Source organism: Staurois parvus, unplaced genomic scaffold, assembly GCF_062004578.1.
Source record: "Staurois parvus isolate SC_StPar_1 unplaced genomic scaffold, SC_StPar_1.0 ptg000122l, whole genome shotgun sequence".
Classification (NCBI taxonomy): domain Eukaryota; kingdom Metazoa; phylum Chordata; class Amphibia; order Anura; family Ranidae; genus Staurois; species Staurois parvus.
In genome coordinates this window covers 2,051,223-2,066,985 of record NW_028317918.1, presented here as the reverse complement: position 1 = coordinate 2,066,985, position 15,763 = coordinate 2,051,223, and the positions used below count along the sequence as shown (strand labels likewise).

At 39.6% G+C, this 15,763-nt stretch overlaps 2 protein-coding genes across 4 annotated transcripts in view; one reads left to right on the top strand and one right to left on the bottom strand.

Moving 5' to 3' along the window:
- The window catches only part of NUDT6 (nudix hydrolase 6), a 43,433-nt gene extending 28,564 nt beyond the window's left edge, over positions 1 to 14,869 (top strand). Inside the window, exons 4-5 of the mRNA XM_089672175.1 lie at positions 9,957 to 10,011; positions 11,852 to 14,869. Of these exons, the coding sequence (XP_089528301.1) occupies positions 9,957 to 10,011; positions 11,852 to 12,249 (453 nt within the window). The 3' untranslated portion in view covers positions 12,250 to 14,869. The remainder of the gene's footprint in view (positions 1 to 9,956; positions 10,012 to 11,851) is intronic.
- The window catches only part of FGF2 (fibroblast growth factor 2), an 85,700-nt gene continuing 73,822 nt past the window's right edge, over positions 3,886 to 15,763 (bottom strand). Inside the window, exons 3-4 of one of the 3 annotated variants that reach the window (XR_016312005.1) lie at positions 12,502 to 12,740; positions 3,886 to 4,035 (exon numbers count right to left, since the gene is read on the bottom strand). Coding sequence is in view for 2 of the 3 variants with exons in the window: in XM_089672178.1 (XP_089528304.1) it covers positions 12,555 to 12,740 (186 nt within the window). In the remaining variant the exon portion in view is untranslated. Of the gene's footprint in view, positions 4,036 to 9,728; positions 12,741 to 15,763 lie in introns of those variants that run through there. The other 2 variants (XM_089672179.1, XM_089672178.1) reach the window with 2 other exon arrangements.

The following is a 15,763-nucleotide window of genomic DNA, read 5'->3' as shown; positions in this document are numbered from 1 at the left end:
CCAGCTGCATGGGCTCACTACCAGACAAACCATCCCCAGGAGGCGTGGGAGGAGAGGGAGGCACGGGTGGGACAGAAAACGTAGGCGCCAAACGGTTAGGAGGCCTCCGCAGCCGCTCCTTAAATGAAGGCCTCTCTCTGAGCCTGGTGTCAATCAAGATTAGGAAGGAGATGAGTGCCTCTAACTCCACAGGCAGTTCTTTGGCTGCGATCTCGTCCTTCAACGCATCAGAGAGACCATGAGCGAAAGCAGCCACTAGAGCCTCATTGTTCCAACCCACCTCTGCCGCCAAAGTACGAAATTCGATGGCGTACTCGGCAACGGTTCGTGAACCCTGATGCATGGACATGAGCAATTTGGCAGCAGAAGCGGAGCGAGCGGGTACGTCGAATACCGTACGGAAGGAGGCAACGAAACGGGTAAACACGTGAATCACCGGGTCATTCCTCTCCCATAAGGGATTAGCCCAGGCCAAGGCCCTATCAGAGAGTAGCGAGATTAGGAAGCCCACTTTTGCCCTCTCAGTAGGGAAAGCGTGAGGTATTAATTCAAAGTAAATCCCCACTTGGTTAAGAAAACCACGACACTGACTCGGTTCCCCCCCAAAGCGCTGAGGAAGAGGGGCAGAACCAGTCATACCTCTGGGTACCGCGGGTTCCGCAACAGATGCAGAGGTAGGTGCAACAACCGGAGCAACAGTGGGAGAGTCCACCGGAGTAACAACTGACCTAATAGCCCCAGGGGTAAGGTGCGCTGTGCGTGCAAGCACAGCCTGCAACGCCTGAGCGAACTGATCCAACAAGCGATCCTGTTGGTCGAGTCTGGCGAGTAACATAGGGATCGAAGGCGTACCTGCACCGTCAGGATTCATGGCACTTGTGTAATGTCAGGGCAGGAACGATGGAATGGGCAGGCAGGCCTATGGTACGGTCACGCTGCGACTGACGACAGCCACTACCCACAGACCAGAGTCCCTCAGGGCGCGGAGTCTAAGCCCCAGGCTACCCTTCACCAGGGCCCCTGATGGTGGGGATGGACTTGACGCAGCCTGAGACCAGGTCGCGGCCCCCGAGTGACCCCAGCTGCGATAACGACTGCCGCCAATGGCGTACAGCTGGTGGGAGCTAGATGGGATCACGAGTAGAGTAGTCAGACAAGCCGGGTCAATAACAATGGAGCAGACAGTACTAGACGGTAGGCAAAGAAGACTCAGGTCACGGGCCGGGTTCAACAACGGGAGGTCAGATAAAGGGTTAACGCAGAGAGTAGTCTTGTCCAAGCCGAGTCGGTTACCAGGAGAGCAATGGGAACAACACAAGAGCTTGCAACAGGGCAACATACAGGACACAAGTGCAGAGCACACTTGCAGACAGCAGGTTTAAATGTGCTCAACCACACCCTTCTGAGGAGGAGCCGCAGAAGCATGAAGGCATAAAGGTTTCCACCATGCTTTGCAGAAAACCAAGATGGAGGCCAGCTCATGGAGATGCACAAGCTCTGAAGAAAGGTAGGACCTTGACAGATGTATGACATCATTTTTGCCTAGGCCAGAAACCAGGATGCAACTGAAGAAATTAAAAAAAAAAAAGTTTAAATCAAGTAAGTATAATAATCCTTCCTATCTATTTACTAAAGCTAGCATAAGAATTAAAAATAGTTAATGATGGTTGAGAGAGTTTAGTTCCGCTTTAAATTCTAATTATGTGTTTTGATGTTTTTTTCCCTTCATTTTATATTTTTGTGTCTCATGTATACAGAAGTTGAGGGGAAATTTCCTTAGTAGGGTCACTTACAGCAATATTAAAGCAGATGTTCTAACTCTTTTGTGCTCTATTTAAAATTAAAAATTAACTACACTGTATCTGAGTACTACAAACTAAAAGCGCTATTTAATTCACGTTTAATAATCAAAACAAACACTCCCATCCATGTCTTCATACTTATTTTATCTGAGAAATCACTTAGAAAAACACTCCCCTATCAATCTTTTCGTGGCCATTTTGAGTACAGACAGATAATTCATGTAACATTTATTTCCTGGAATCCATCTGCCCTTAGCTAAGGCATGCAGGCAGGAAGGCGTGCTTAGCTGAGAAAACCCCTTTTCCCTTCCTGAAGACTCCTTGGATGTATGACCTCATTTGTCTAGGCATGGAAACTAGGAATTAACTAAAGAAATGTAAAAAACAGTTTAAAACTAAATATGATATATATTGCTACTATATCTACTTACTAATTATAGCAGCATAAGGATTCAAAATAGTCAATGTTGATTGAGAGAGTGAAGTTCCACTGTAGGAATTAAAGAAAAAAGTTTGGGCTGAAGTTGGGCTTTGTGAGGCATAATAATCTTGTCCTAAGTGGTGCCCTGTCAGTGGTACCACAAGACCTAAGGACCTAATGCATGCCTCCTGTCCTGGGACTGCCATTTTTTTCAAGTGTCCGCCTGTACACCGTATGGGATTATCTGGCGCATTCTATTGTTTAGATCAGGAGTATAGGGCACAGCGCTTTCCCATTCTTCTATTCTGCCTGGACCTTTATAGTTGTCCAAGCTATATCTCCCCACCACATCAGGCATAACTCCTTACCGGGAGAAGTATTTTTGGTACATATAGGTCAAGTACTGGGGAGACAGGTAAAATCCTGCTATGGTTTGTGAACTGTTACTGAGCAGAATAAATTGAAGCTAACCGTTACCAGTAGGGTGTAAGTAGATGCTAAATGGAAAGCTGCTTGGGAGTGGAAAAGGAGAGGAGTACATTTCTGTTGACTCGGAGGTAAATTTTGCAGGAGATGACACTGAAATAGGAGGAAATGCTGCTGAGGGGAGTTACATTTTCCCTTAAAAGACAAAGTTATACTGTGTGATCTACTGTGAGTCAGGAAATAGTAAGCTATTCCATTGACTGATATGCTTCATGATGTACTTTAATTTGCATTGTGATGTGAAGTGGTTTTGTGGGGTAATAAAATGCACTGTTCCATCATGGTATAGATATATCTGTTGCTGAGTGATATGCTCTTACTGGGTGATGTGTGAAAAAATACGCTGCTGCTGCTGGAAATGCTGATGCTGAATGATATAGTTTTCTTTTTTGCTCAATCAATCCATTTACTGCTTACTGATCACTTTGCACTTACAATCCATCCCCAGTCTCTGCTGGTTGGCATGGGTGATAGAGCACAGAAGGAGCTGGTATGTGTACATAAAAAAATCACTTTTAATTGTAGCTGCCAGTCAAGCAAAGTATTGCCCACAGTGGACTCAGAATGCATACAGGAGAAAATAAAGACCACAGGTTTCTGTTAACGTGTTACTAAACCCACAACAGTAAAATCAGTCTGTATATGCAGTAAAGCATGCTTGTTATACTCACTGTGGAACCTAAGGGGTTAATTCTCTGTATTGTGTAAAAATGTAATTTGATCCTATTTTCTCTGCCCCTCCTCTTGTTCAAATGTCCATGCTGATAAGACAGACTGAACCTGTAGGCCTTCTGCACATGCTCAGTTTAGTATGTATTGCTAGAGAGGTTTTTTTTTTTTTTTTTTTTCTTGAGAGAGTGCATGTGATCAGTACAGGGCCAATCTGCACTGTCCAGACAGAGATCAGGGGTTTTGCATAATCCTAGAGCAGAAAGAAATTTCCTCCTACAAGCTTTAACCAGTGCTCTGCTAAAGTCACAAGACTGCTCTAACTGCTGATGAGAAAAGGAACGGTATTTAGCAGTTTATATTTACTAAAATAATTGCATTTCCATGTTGTGTGTACTGTGGGAGACCAGATAGAGTGAATGCAGGGTCCTGGGATTAGTAACACTTTAAACCCTGAATACAGTGAATCGGAATGAGAAAAAAACAAGATTATATGAGATTTTAAAATGCTATGTGCTTGTCTTAGATTTTTATTATATACAGTACAGCATACAGTATTAACAATAATCTATAATATAATAGACATTGATTTAGTTGTCAGTGACTGTAAACCATGTTGTAGTTATCTGTATGTAGCCTTATTTGTCTTCTAAAAGACTACAAAAAAGAAGAAAGAAAAACAATACATATTTAAATAAAACACAAACATAACAATGTAGCTATACTGCATTAAATAGATACAATTTAATATGTTAAAAAGAAAACACTGAAATCAGTGCACTAAAGAACAACACTACAAATCCACATTCTTCAAATGATTAAATATGTGATTTTGATCAAATTCTAGGCAATACAAGGCACATATACCCCTTTATATAGCAGCTTCTGAAAGATTTCAATATTTTTAAAAATCACATTTATATGAGTGGTACAGCTCATTGTGATACATGTCTTCAACTAGGGCCCATTGACACCTCCATGTTGCGGCAACACATGCATTACTGCATGCATCACCTACGCTGTAGCACACTGAAACACACAGTTGTGTGTTGCATTAGAAAAAAAGGGGGATATTTAATAAAACTGGTGCACTCAGAATCTGGTGCAGCTGTGCATAGTAGCAGGGGCAGACTGACCATTCGAGCACTCGGGCACTGCCCGAGGGCCCGGGGTCAGTAGGGGGCCCCATGAAATACCCCTGGTACCTTTTTTATAGGCTTTTTTGGGTGTGGTTTGAGTGTGGGCAAGGAAACGGGCCCCATGATCCCCTATTGCCCAGGGGCACCATAAGTTGTCATTCCGCCCCTGCATAGTAGCCAATCAGCTTCTAACTTCAGCTTGTTCAGTTTAGGTTTGACAATAAAACCTGGAAGCTGATTGTTTACTATGCAGAGCTGCACCAGATTATGTTTGTATCAGTTTTAGTAAATCTCCCCCAATGTGTCATGTGTGATTTTAGGTATGTTATAGTGCGTTAGCAGGGCATTCATTTTGAATAGGCTGCCTTAATGCAACACACATTATCAAAAGGCATAAGGGTTGATTTACTAAAGGCAAATAGTCTGAGCATTTTGCAAGTGCAGTTGCTCCAGAGCTTAGTAAATGAGGTAAAGCTTCACTGTACAAAGAGTACCCAATCACATACAAGGAAAACCAAAGAATTGTAACAGCTTTTTTGCTTTACATTATTGGATGATGGAAGTCAGCGGAGCTGCTGCTCATTTACTAAGCTCTGGAGCAACCGCTCTTGCAGAGTGCAACTACACTTTGTAAAGTGCACAGTCCATTTGCTTTTAGTAAATCAACCCCTTAATGCACATTAATGCATCACAAAGATGTAAATGGGCCCTTAAATGGTTTGAAAATGCACGTGTTGAATGTAGACGTGCATGTAGTATGATGGCTCCTGCTCTATATTCTGTTTAGCTGTCAATCTTTCTCCAGATGAAGAGGCTGGCTGAAAAGTCAAATAAAATAGCTTTTTTAAAAAGGCCTCATGCTCCAAGCCATATGAAGCAATTTTTTTTGCTGAACTTATATAGATTGTTCTATACAGCACAACATACTCTTTCTATTGTATCACCTGCGAACTTTGCTTGATTATAAGGAAAACCTATCAAGTGTCCTATTCTAACAGCTGTGTGTACCAGGATTAAGGCTAGGTTCACACCTGTGCAGGATGCGTTTGAGCCGTTTCTGCATGGCATTTTGCATTTTGCACCTGCATTTTTGATGTGGTTTTTTTCATTTGTTTTTCATTTGTTTTTTCTTGTTGCTTGGCAGATTTAAAACGCAAAAGGCAGCAAAAACGCAATACATGCTTTTCTGCAGCATTTCCATTGAAGTCTATAAAACCAAAAACTCAATTTGTTGCATTAAAAAAAGTCCCTGTCCCTTTCCATCGGGTGAAAATGCACAGATGTGAACACGTCCCATAGAAAATAATGTTAAATGAACTGTACTTTGTTTCTGCAAAATGCTGCAGAAAACGCTTAGGTGTGAACCTATTTTAAAGGCTAACATGGCATACAACACAAATGCAGTTACTGTACAGTACCGCAGTCTTAGTCATGCTTAGGCCAAGGTATCTTTGGAATTAATACTTTGATCTAATGTGGAGCATTTTGTTAATCAAAATAGATATAGAGGCTAAATACTTAAATATATCAGTGATACATTCCCTTTCATAAAACTAGCAGCATTCTATGTTAAAAAGTCTCCTGTTGCCTGTCAGCCTTTAGATCAGTCACTTGACTTACATCTTCAGATGTTGCAATACACATTTGAGATGTCCTGCTTTTGTTTAAATGCGGGGATAACATTCTAGTAATAGTTGTAACACAAATATGTCAAAATAAAATCTTGAGCATAACAATTATATCATTTTCCAAATATAAAGGTTTGAAGTAAACCTGCAGCATTCTGACTATTATGGTTCATTAAATATCTTTAAAATAATCACATTTCTGTCCCAGCTGAGAAAATATAAATATGCAAATAGCAACTTTCTACAAAATTGCTAATGGAGCTTTCTCTGGTGCTGGGGATATCTTCAAAGCATTCTCCCTTTCCTCTCCATAGGCACTAACATGCACATTGTGCATTGTATTTTTCTCCACAATTTCTAATACAGACTTCCTACACTTTACACTGGCTGTGTGTCCTGGCACTTAGCAGGCTGTCTAATCTCCCACAGGTAAAATAAATGTGCCTACAGACATCAGGGAACTTTCACCAACTCCAGCAAGCTGTCAGGTTGGGATACATTTGTATGTCTGTAGATTGTACCCAACTGTCACAGGCCTCCACCTATGTTTTCTTTGAGGGCTGGTTGGATTTTTTTGCTAGCCAGTATAAAAATCTCTGCTGCCGGATAGGTCTGCTGAGTGCTCCTCCTATCTCTACTTTAGACACAAGCATGAATGCAGATAGAAAGATCATTTAGATGGGGCATAATCCAGCAGCTGAATTTTTAATGTATAGTTTATACAGTGTCTTGCATTGAGAGGAAACAACACTGGCAGTGGCCAATGCATTATTAGCTGTACTTTATTAATGTTGTTTGTTTCTCTTCTGGGGGGGGTTCTGCTAAGGCCAATCACTTGGTTGTTCAGCTGGTACATGGCATGTACTGCATTTTTTTTAGTATTTCCATGGTTGGGGAGCCATTTGGTTTAGCTTTTGTTTGATGATTATTTTGTTTAAATTCATATATACAAATGTAACTTCATAATAACTATAATGTACTTTTTGTTGTGTTTTAGTCAAACTTGTGTTATCATTTCTACAGTAATAATATATATCTCAATGACCCCCTTAGCAGTCTGCATTATTGCCAGTGGTAGTTTTAAAGTGTATTGTTCATCTGTCAATTGCCATTTGATATACGTTATTTTCATTCCTTCTAGTGGTGCACTGAAATTAAAATTCCAGTACCGAACCTGAAAATTCAGGATGCACTTGGCAGAAAACCAAAACTCGAAATGGACAGTTTTCAATTTTTTGTAAATTTAATTAATGTGGCTGGCATTATGGGGCTATGGGGCGTTTTTGCATTGAAGTCAATGGGACACGATTTTGCCTTTAAGTCACTAGGGGGTGTTTTTGTATTGAAGTCTATGGGACGAGATTTTGCACTGAAGTCAACAGGGGGGTGTTTTTCATTGAAGCCCATGGGACACAATTTTACATTGAAGTCTATGGGATGTGATTTTGCATTGAAGTCACCATGGAGTATATTTGAATTGAAGTCTATGGGGCGTGACTTTGCATTAAAGTCTAATGGACACGACTTTACATTAAAGTCTAATGAGCGTGACTTTGCATTAAAGTCTATAGGATGCGACTTGGTATTAAAGTCTATGAGACGCGACTTTGGATTAAAGTCACAAGGGGGTGTTTTTGCATTGAAGTCTATGGGACACAGCATGCCATTATCGTCACTTTTTTTTCTGTTGGCAAAACGCCAATAATTTTGGCCGATAATGGTCAGTGGCCTTTATATCGGTGCATCCCTAATTCCTTCCCAATATACTGCTAGACACATAATTGCCACTATAATTAGGCAAGCTAGCCTGTGCTTAATGTCGCATTTTTAAATGAAATATGCCATGAGAGGAACCTGAAGTCTGCCAATGCCAAACTCCAGTTCCAAAAAATACTAAAACTTTATCAAGTTGCTTCACTGTTTTTACTTGGTGACCTGGTACAAGCATGCAGGAAGGATTTGACTTTACTTTGAGTTTTCTAGATTGACTTTATTGTGACTTTTCTGATCTACAGTCAGGTCCATAAATATTGGGACATTGACACAATTCTAACATTTTTGGCTCTATACACCACCACAATGGATTTGAAATGAAACAAACAAGATGTGCTTGAACTGCAGACTGTCAGCTTTAATTTGAGGGTATTTACATCCAAATCAGGTGAACGGTGTAGGAATTACAACAGTTTGCATATGTGCCTCCCACTTGTTAAGGGACCAAAAGTAATGGGACAGAATAATAATCATAAATCAAACTTTCACTTTTTAATACTTGGTTGCAAATCCTTTGCAGTCAATTACAGCCTGAAGTCTGGAACGCATAGACATCACCAGACGCTGGGTTTCATCTCTGGTGATGCTCTGCCAGGCCTCTGTCTTCAGTTCCTGCTTGTTCTTGGGGCATTTTCCCTTCAGTTTTGTCTTCAGCAAGTGAAATGCATGCTCAATCGGATTCAGGTCAGGTGATTGACTTGGCCATTGCATAACATTCAACTTCTTTCCCTTAAAAAACTCTTTGGTTGCTTTTGCAGTATGCTTTGGGTCATTGTCCATCTGCACTGTGAAGGGACGTCCAATGAGTTCTGAAGCATTTGGCTGAATATGAGCAGATAATATTCCTGAAACACTTCAGAATTCATCCTGCTGCTTTTGTCAGCAGTCACATCATCAATAAATACAAGAGAACCAGTTCCATTGGCAGCCATACATGCCCACGCCATGACACTACCACCACCATGCTTCACTGATGAGGTGGTATGCTTAGGATCATGAGCAGTTCCTTTCCTTCTCCATACTCTTCTCTTCCCATCACTCTGGTACAAGTTGATCTTGGTCTCATCTGTCCATAGGATGTTGTTCCAGAACTGTGAAGGCTTTTTTACATGTCGTTTGGCAAACTCTAATCTGGCCTTCCTGTTTTTGAGGCTCACCAATGGTTTCCATCTTGTGGTGAACCCTCTGTATTCACTCTGGTGAAGTCTTCTCTTGATTGTTGACTTTGACACACATACACCTACCTCCTGGAGAGTGTTCTTGATCTGGCCAACTGTTGTGAAGGGTGTTTTCTTCACCAGGGAAAGAATTCTTCAGTCATCCACCACAGTTGTTTCCCGTGGTCTTTCGGGTCTTTTGGTGTTGCTGAGCTCACCGGTGCGTTCCTTCTTTTTAAGAATGTTTCAAACAGTTGTTTTGGCCATGCCTAATGTTTTTGCTATCTCTCTGATGGGTTTGTTTTATTTTTACAGCCTAATGATGGCTTGCTTCACTGATGGTGACAGCTCTTTGGATCTCATCTTGAGAGTTGACAGCAACAGATTCCAAATGCAAATAGCACACTTGAAATGAACTCTGGACCTTTTATCTGCTCATTGTAATTGGGATAATGAGGGAATAACACACACCTGGCCATGGAACAGCTGAGAAGCCATTTGTCCCATTACTTTTGGTCCCTTAACAAGTGGGAGGCACATATGCAAACTGTTGTAATTCCTACACTGTTCACCTGATTTGGATGTAAATACCCTCAAATTAAAGCTGACAGTCTGCAGTTAAAGCACATCTTGTTCGTTTCATTTCAAATCCATTGTGGTGGTGTATAGAGCCAAAAATGTTAGAATTGTGTCGATGTCCCAATATTTATGGACCTGATTGTATGTACATTTTCAGGGTCACTGAGGTTTACGTTAAACAAAAACACATGTAGCCCTACTTTTGACAGGGACTTTTAGATTTAAAATAATTCCAGATTCATTTCATTTAAAGGACATCTGAATGTAACATAAAACACTTACTAAGTGTTCTTGCATTCCAGACTTTAAATGCATGGAAGTTTCCAGGGGGGTTGTCTGATCCAGGAGAAGATATTGGTTGGTATATATTTTTTCTCTTTTTATAACATGCATAAGCCAGTGTTTTTTATGCCAGTGTTGTTTGAGTATATTAGTCACATGGGAGAGGGTGCTGACACTGAGGACACTGTTAAACTTCACACATATTGTCTTTTCGTGAGCATACCTTTACATTAAGAAAATTGTTGTATTTTTATTAATAAAGTAGAAGGATCACACACCTAAGATTTGTATACATCAGTTTTAAAGACATATTCTTCAGCTGAGTCTTCTGAGTCTGACCCAATTCTGTTTTTTTTTATGAGCCCTAGTTTTTTGAGTTTTAGTCATAGTCTTGACTAAAATGCCATTTTAGTTTTAGTCGTATTTTAGTCATCTGAATTGTGTTAGTTTTAGTCGTATTTTAGTTGACTAAGCATTTCTAGACTTTCCAAATTCATTATATACTGAACATGTTATTATTTATGGTATAAGGTTTGAACATGCACTACAGACACAGATTTAGCCGTATGACCAGTGTTAATTTTTCTGTCAAATTTCGATTTAATTTTTCTGTCAAATTTCGATTTAGTTTTAGTCGTAGTCTTTTGACTAAAATGCTATTTTAGTTTAGTCATATTTTAGTCGACTAAAATAGTGTTAATTTTGTTGATGAAATTAACATTGCTCTACACTCAGTTTTATGCTACAAATAACGGTTTGACATGTGCGTGCTAAAACTAAAATAAAGTAATTGCTTCTTATATTGGAAAAAATGTAAATCCAGCCATACTTTTATTGAATCTCGGCTGATTCAGCAGGGGCCATCCGAGATTTGATTCATCTATGGGCAGGCTGGTTGTACCCAGGTCAATCCATCGATCTACTTGGATACAACAAGCCTGTCTGATTTTTTACATGTGATTGCTACTGGTCGCTATAGCTGCTAGTAGTAATTATTGAGTTCTGCTGGCCGGGAAGGCTCCCTGCCAGCACAACACAATAGCACTGTGGAAGGGATTCCTCCATCAACACTGTTCCACGGGTGGAAGGAAAGAAAATCTCCTGCTTAACTGTTAACAAACACCTCGGCCTGATGGCTGGTGCTCAGACCCAAGCACTGTCACAGGGAGGAGGTCACATTCTCCCCTAAGCAGAGTATATACTTACAGTTTTGTTTTTTTTTCATTCAGCCAGCGGGTTGAACAAATTAATCTGACAGATCCCTGCATCCACACAAGTGATGTAGATTCAGGGGTCTTCTCTGCCATGCTATGGTAGGGCTCCCCTACCCCATCTGAATACATAGATCAGAGCTGAAGCCATTGACTGCATGTGCTGATCACATGCTGGTTTTCCAGCATGTCGCTAGACCGGCATCTGTTGAACAGAGAGGAGTACGTACGTACCAGAACTTTCGGTATGTGTACCCAGCTTAATACCCAGAAGCCCCACTATCTTAGAGCAGTGGAGTGGGCTTTGATGACGTAGGGAGACAGTGAAGGAGCTTGGATCAATGGGTATACCTCACTGGGAAGAGGGGGGAGGAATGATGGACTGGACTGTCTGCAGACACCGTCACTGTGCTTTTAATGTGGAGCTGGCAGTGTCCCTTTAAACATAGGTTAAGAGATATTAAATAGTCTTTGTTCAGATTTTATATCAGAACCCAAATTATTTCAGCCATACCACAGATTTGTAAAATTGTAGCATGGAATGTATCATATTCTTGTAGTTTGTGGTGTTGTTCATTTGTAAAATTAAAGTATGACAGATGCTGAATTGTACATTGTCTTAACCGAATACAATGGTTTTCTTTATGACCTATAATTATATTGGAAAACTAATTCATAAGGCTTTGTTTCATTTTACTCTGCAGGAGCCACAGCAGTTCGAGAAGTCCTGGAAGAGACTGGCATTAAATCAGAGTTTAAGTCTCTCCTAAGCATTAGACAGCAGCATAATCACCCCGGGGCCTTTGGAAAGTCAGATATGTACATCATATGTCGTTTGAAGCCATCGTCTTACAGCATAAACTTCTGCCCTCATGAGTGTCTGAGGTGTGAATGGATGGACCTGCAGGAGCTTGCCTACTCAAGTCATACTACACCCATCACCAGTAGAATCGCTAAGCTTTTACTATATGGCTATAAGGAAGGCTTTCACAATATTGACCTAACTGTGAGGACATTCCCAGCCGTTTACTCAGGTTTATTCTACAATCTGTACCACAAGGAATTACCAGATTCTTATGAAGTAAAACTTGATGTCAAGTAAGCTTCACATTGAAACAGTGTTAAAAAAAATAAATGATTATTTTCATTTTTTTTATCCAACAGACTCTTTCGGAATGGAAAATACCTCAGGACAATACTTGCATTGCTACGTACATATGTCATTTTACATGGAAATATATTAAAACATGAATAGATACAAAAATTTAAAATTCTTAAACACTGGCACAAGGGTGAATAGTATTAATATTTGATGTCACATTTATAAACTGAAAATATATAGTTATATTCTAACCTTTTTTAAAAAATATAATTACTGTTTTCTATAAATGAAGATGTCCATCAAGATCAGCTTTTTGCTGACATCGGAAGAAATAGGATAGCTTTCTGTCCTAGCCCAGTTTGGGATCCATTTTTGTACTGCCCAGTTCTCTTTAGTGCCACGTACCAGTCACTGTACTTCCGGGACCGGTAAGTGTTGTAGTTGTTTGCTTCCAGACGCTCGAAGAAGAAACATTCGTCAGTTATATACTTCTGAAATAAAAATTAAAGAGAGTTAAATTTAGAACCTAATGCCTAATTGTCAACTTCAATTCCTGCAGTACATGGGATTTTTATTGTGTAATTTCATGTTTAAATTCTAAATGGCAATGACACCAAAGGTCAATTCCAGCCGCAACATAATTGTTTTCTTTTAGATTATTGCTATGTGTGTCCCTCATTGAAGAAATTTCACCTTACATCCTGTGTGGTCACAGGGAAATAAGGACACAAGGACACTGATTAACTGATTAGAAAGTGGGGAAGGATTAGAACCTATTTAACATTTAATATTTATTTTTAACACATAAATATACAGAATATATTTTACAGTTTATATTATGAGTCAAACACATTCAGCAAAAAGAGACTGTGCATTACCTGATCAAAACACTATATAGGTATGTACAGCATTAGTGAAAATCTAAGATTTTTGTTGCAGTGTCAGTGAGCGCTGTCTAACAGAGACACAAACAGCAATAAAAATCTGTTCACCCAAAACAAAAAAAAAGGGATTTAGCTGAGGTTAGTCTTTAAAGCAGACCTGTACTCAACTACAAACAGGATTGCATTTATATGGATATACAGTGTATTATATATATATATATATATATATATATATATATATCCTTTTAGATTGTAAGCTCCACGAGCAGGATACTCCTAATCCTACTGTACTGAACTGTATTGTAATAATTGTAATGTCTCCCTTTATATTGTAAAGCAATGTACAAACTGTTAAATCATGTATGGTAATAATTTATAAAAAGATTAATAGAAGGGCTTATACTCTAATGCAGGCCATAGACGGGTCGTTTATCGGCCAAATTTTCGTCTGCGCGACAAATCGCCTGATAATCACGCCATTAGTGGGGCCAGCCCGTCGTCCATTTATTTTTATCGGTCATGCTGGAAAATCCGCGAAAAACTGCCGTTTTTCGTGGACATGGTTGGCAGCATTGGTAACTGGGCCGACCGATTTTTCATTTATCGGCTGAAAATTCGGCCAATAAACAGCCTGTCTATGGCCTGCCTAACCTTTCCTGTGGATGATAATGCTAATTGGGTTACCTTCAATGCTGGTAACATGTCTGAAGGCCTTAGACACTCACTCATGATCTCTTTTGAAGGAGGGGATCGCAATTAAGATAAATTGACACTCACCTAAATTAGAGATTTTATTTATTTATGGTACTTATATAGCGCTATCAATTTACGCAGCACTTTACATACATATTGTACATTCACATCAGTCCCTAACCCTCAAGGGGTGTACAATCTAAGGTCCCTAACTTACATTTATACATACACATACTAGGGCCAATTTAGACAGGAGCCAATTCACCTACCAGCATGTCTTTGGAGTGTGGGAGGAAACCGGATTACCCGGAGGAAACCCACGCAGGCACAGGGAGAACATGCAAACTCCAGGCAGGTGGTGCCGTGGTTGGGATTTGAACCGACGACCCTAGTACTGCCAGGCGGAAGTGCTAACCATTTAGCCACTGTGCTGCCCATTATTGGCTATTCACTTTGCAAGGCAATTTGCTTATCTTAGTGAATGTGGAGAAAATTCACATATAAAAGAATACCCAATCTCATGCAAAGAAAATAAAAAACAGTAACATGGCTTGCACATAATTAGACGATGAAAGTCAGCAGTGTTTCACATCATTCACTGAGCTAATGGACATTTCCTCTGGAAAGTAAACAGTGTATTTTCCTTTGATAAATGAACTCCTTTGCAGCCTGGGCTTCGAACATGTGGCAATCTTTGAAAAAATATTCAAGCCTCTTGTTTTACTCTTTATCTATCCAAACAAGACTGTTAACAGATCTTTATGCTAAAATTTATAAATGTACACATTTATAAACAGCCACAGTAGACCAAAGCTAAAAGGAATGTTATCTGGTAGTAAACTGCAGCTCAGACAAGCCCATTCATAAATGGCATTGCTTTGTATTGTACTAACCTATGTTAATTGTATAGATATTATTTTTTAGGTGCTTAAGTGGAGTCACGTCAAATGTAAATTATAATGTGCTGCTATATGCCAACACTATAAATGTAAAGCAGAAAATCATAATTTTTATTGATAAACATTAAAATACATTCAAAACAATTATTATGTCGAGGCCCCCTTTTCTATAAAACATCATAATAAACTATAATATAGTAAGCTTTAAACACAGCAAATATAATAGAATGCTTTTTCCTATAGTTCTGTTAAACACATCCTCTCACTGCATCACTATTTCTAGTGTACAGTCTTCATCTACATTGGCAGCTTGGTGGTCTATATATAGATAGTTTAACAGAAGGACATTATGATACAAATATTAACTATCCTGTTTAGAGTCAAGAATGACAAATGTTTATGTACCAGAGATAAGTGGTTTGCGCAAGTAGGCTGAAGTCGTCTCCAGAGTCAATGACATTTAGGTATTTAAACCAATCATTTTAATATCTGAAAGGAAACTACACATGAAAGGATTTTGAAATCTGTTTTAATTTGCTATAAACATAGTTTGATGTCAGTTGCACTATTGATTATTATCCTCTGATAAATAGAAGTTTGTTTATAGAGTTGAGATTTTAAATCTGGTAGAACATAGTTTTACTTAAATCCCAACTCTTGCCAGAAAAAAAAAATATCCCTTGCAGTGGACTTGTGCCCAAACTGCAAGGATTAATAGCTTGTTTTGTAAAGGGGAAAGGAGAAACAGTTTTACTTACCCGTCCCTCACCATCCTCACATCCAGAGCAGGGCTATCAGGACCCTAGACGACTAGAGCAGGGGGGTGCCAAAGCTACAGAAACTGGTCTAGCTGCAGAAAGGAGTGGAGAATCAGGTAAGCATGTTTCCTTTTATTGTTCTCCTAGACATAAAGGAGCAATCAACCCTTGCAGTGTGGGCAAAGCCCCACTGCAAGAGATTTTTTCTATTTCCCTGGAGTTGGGGTTTAAAGTGTTTATAAAGGTTGGTTTTTTTTCTTTGAAATTATAAACAGATCAT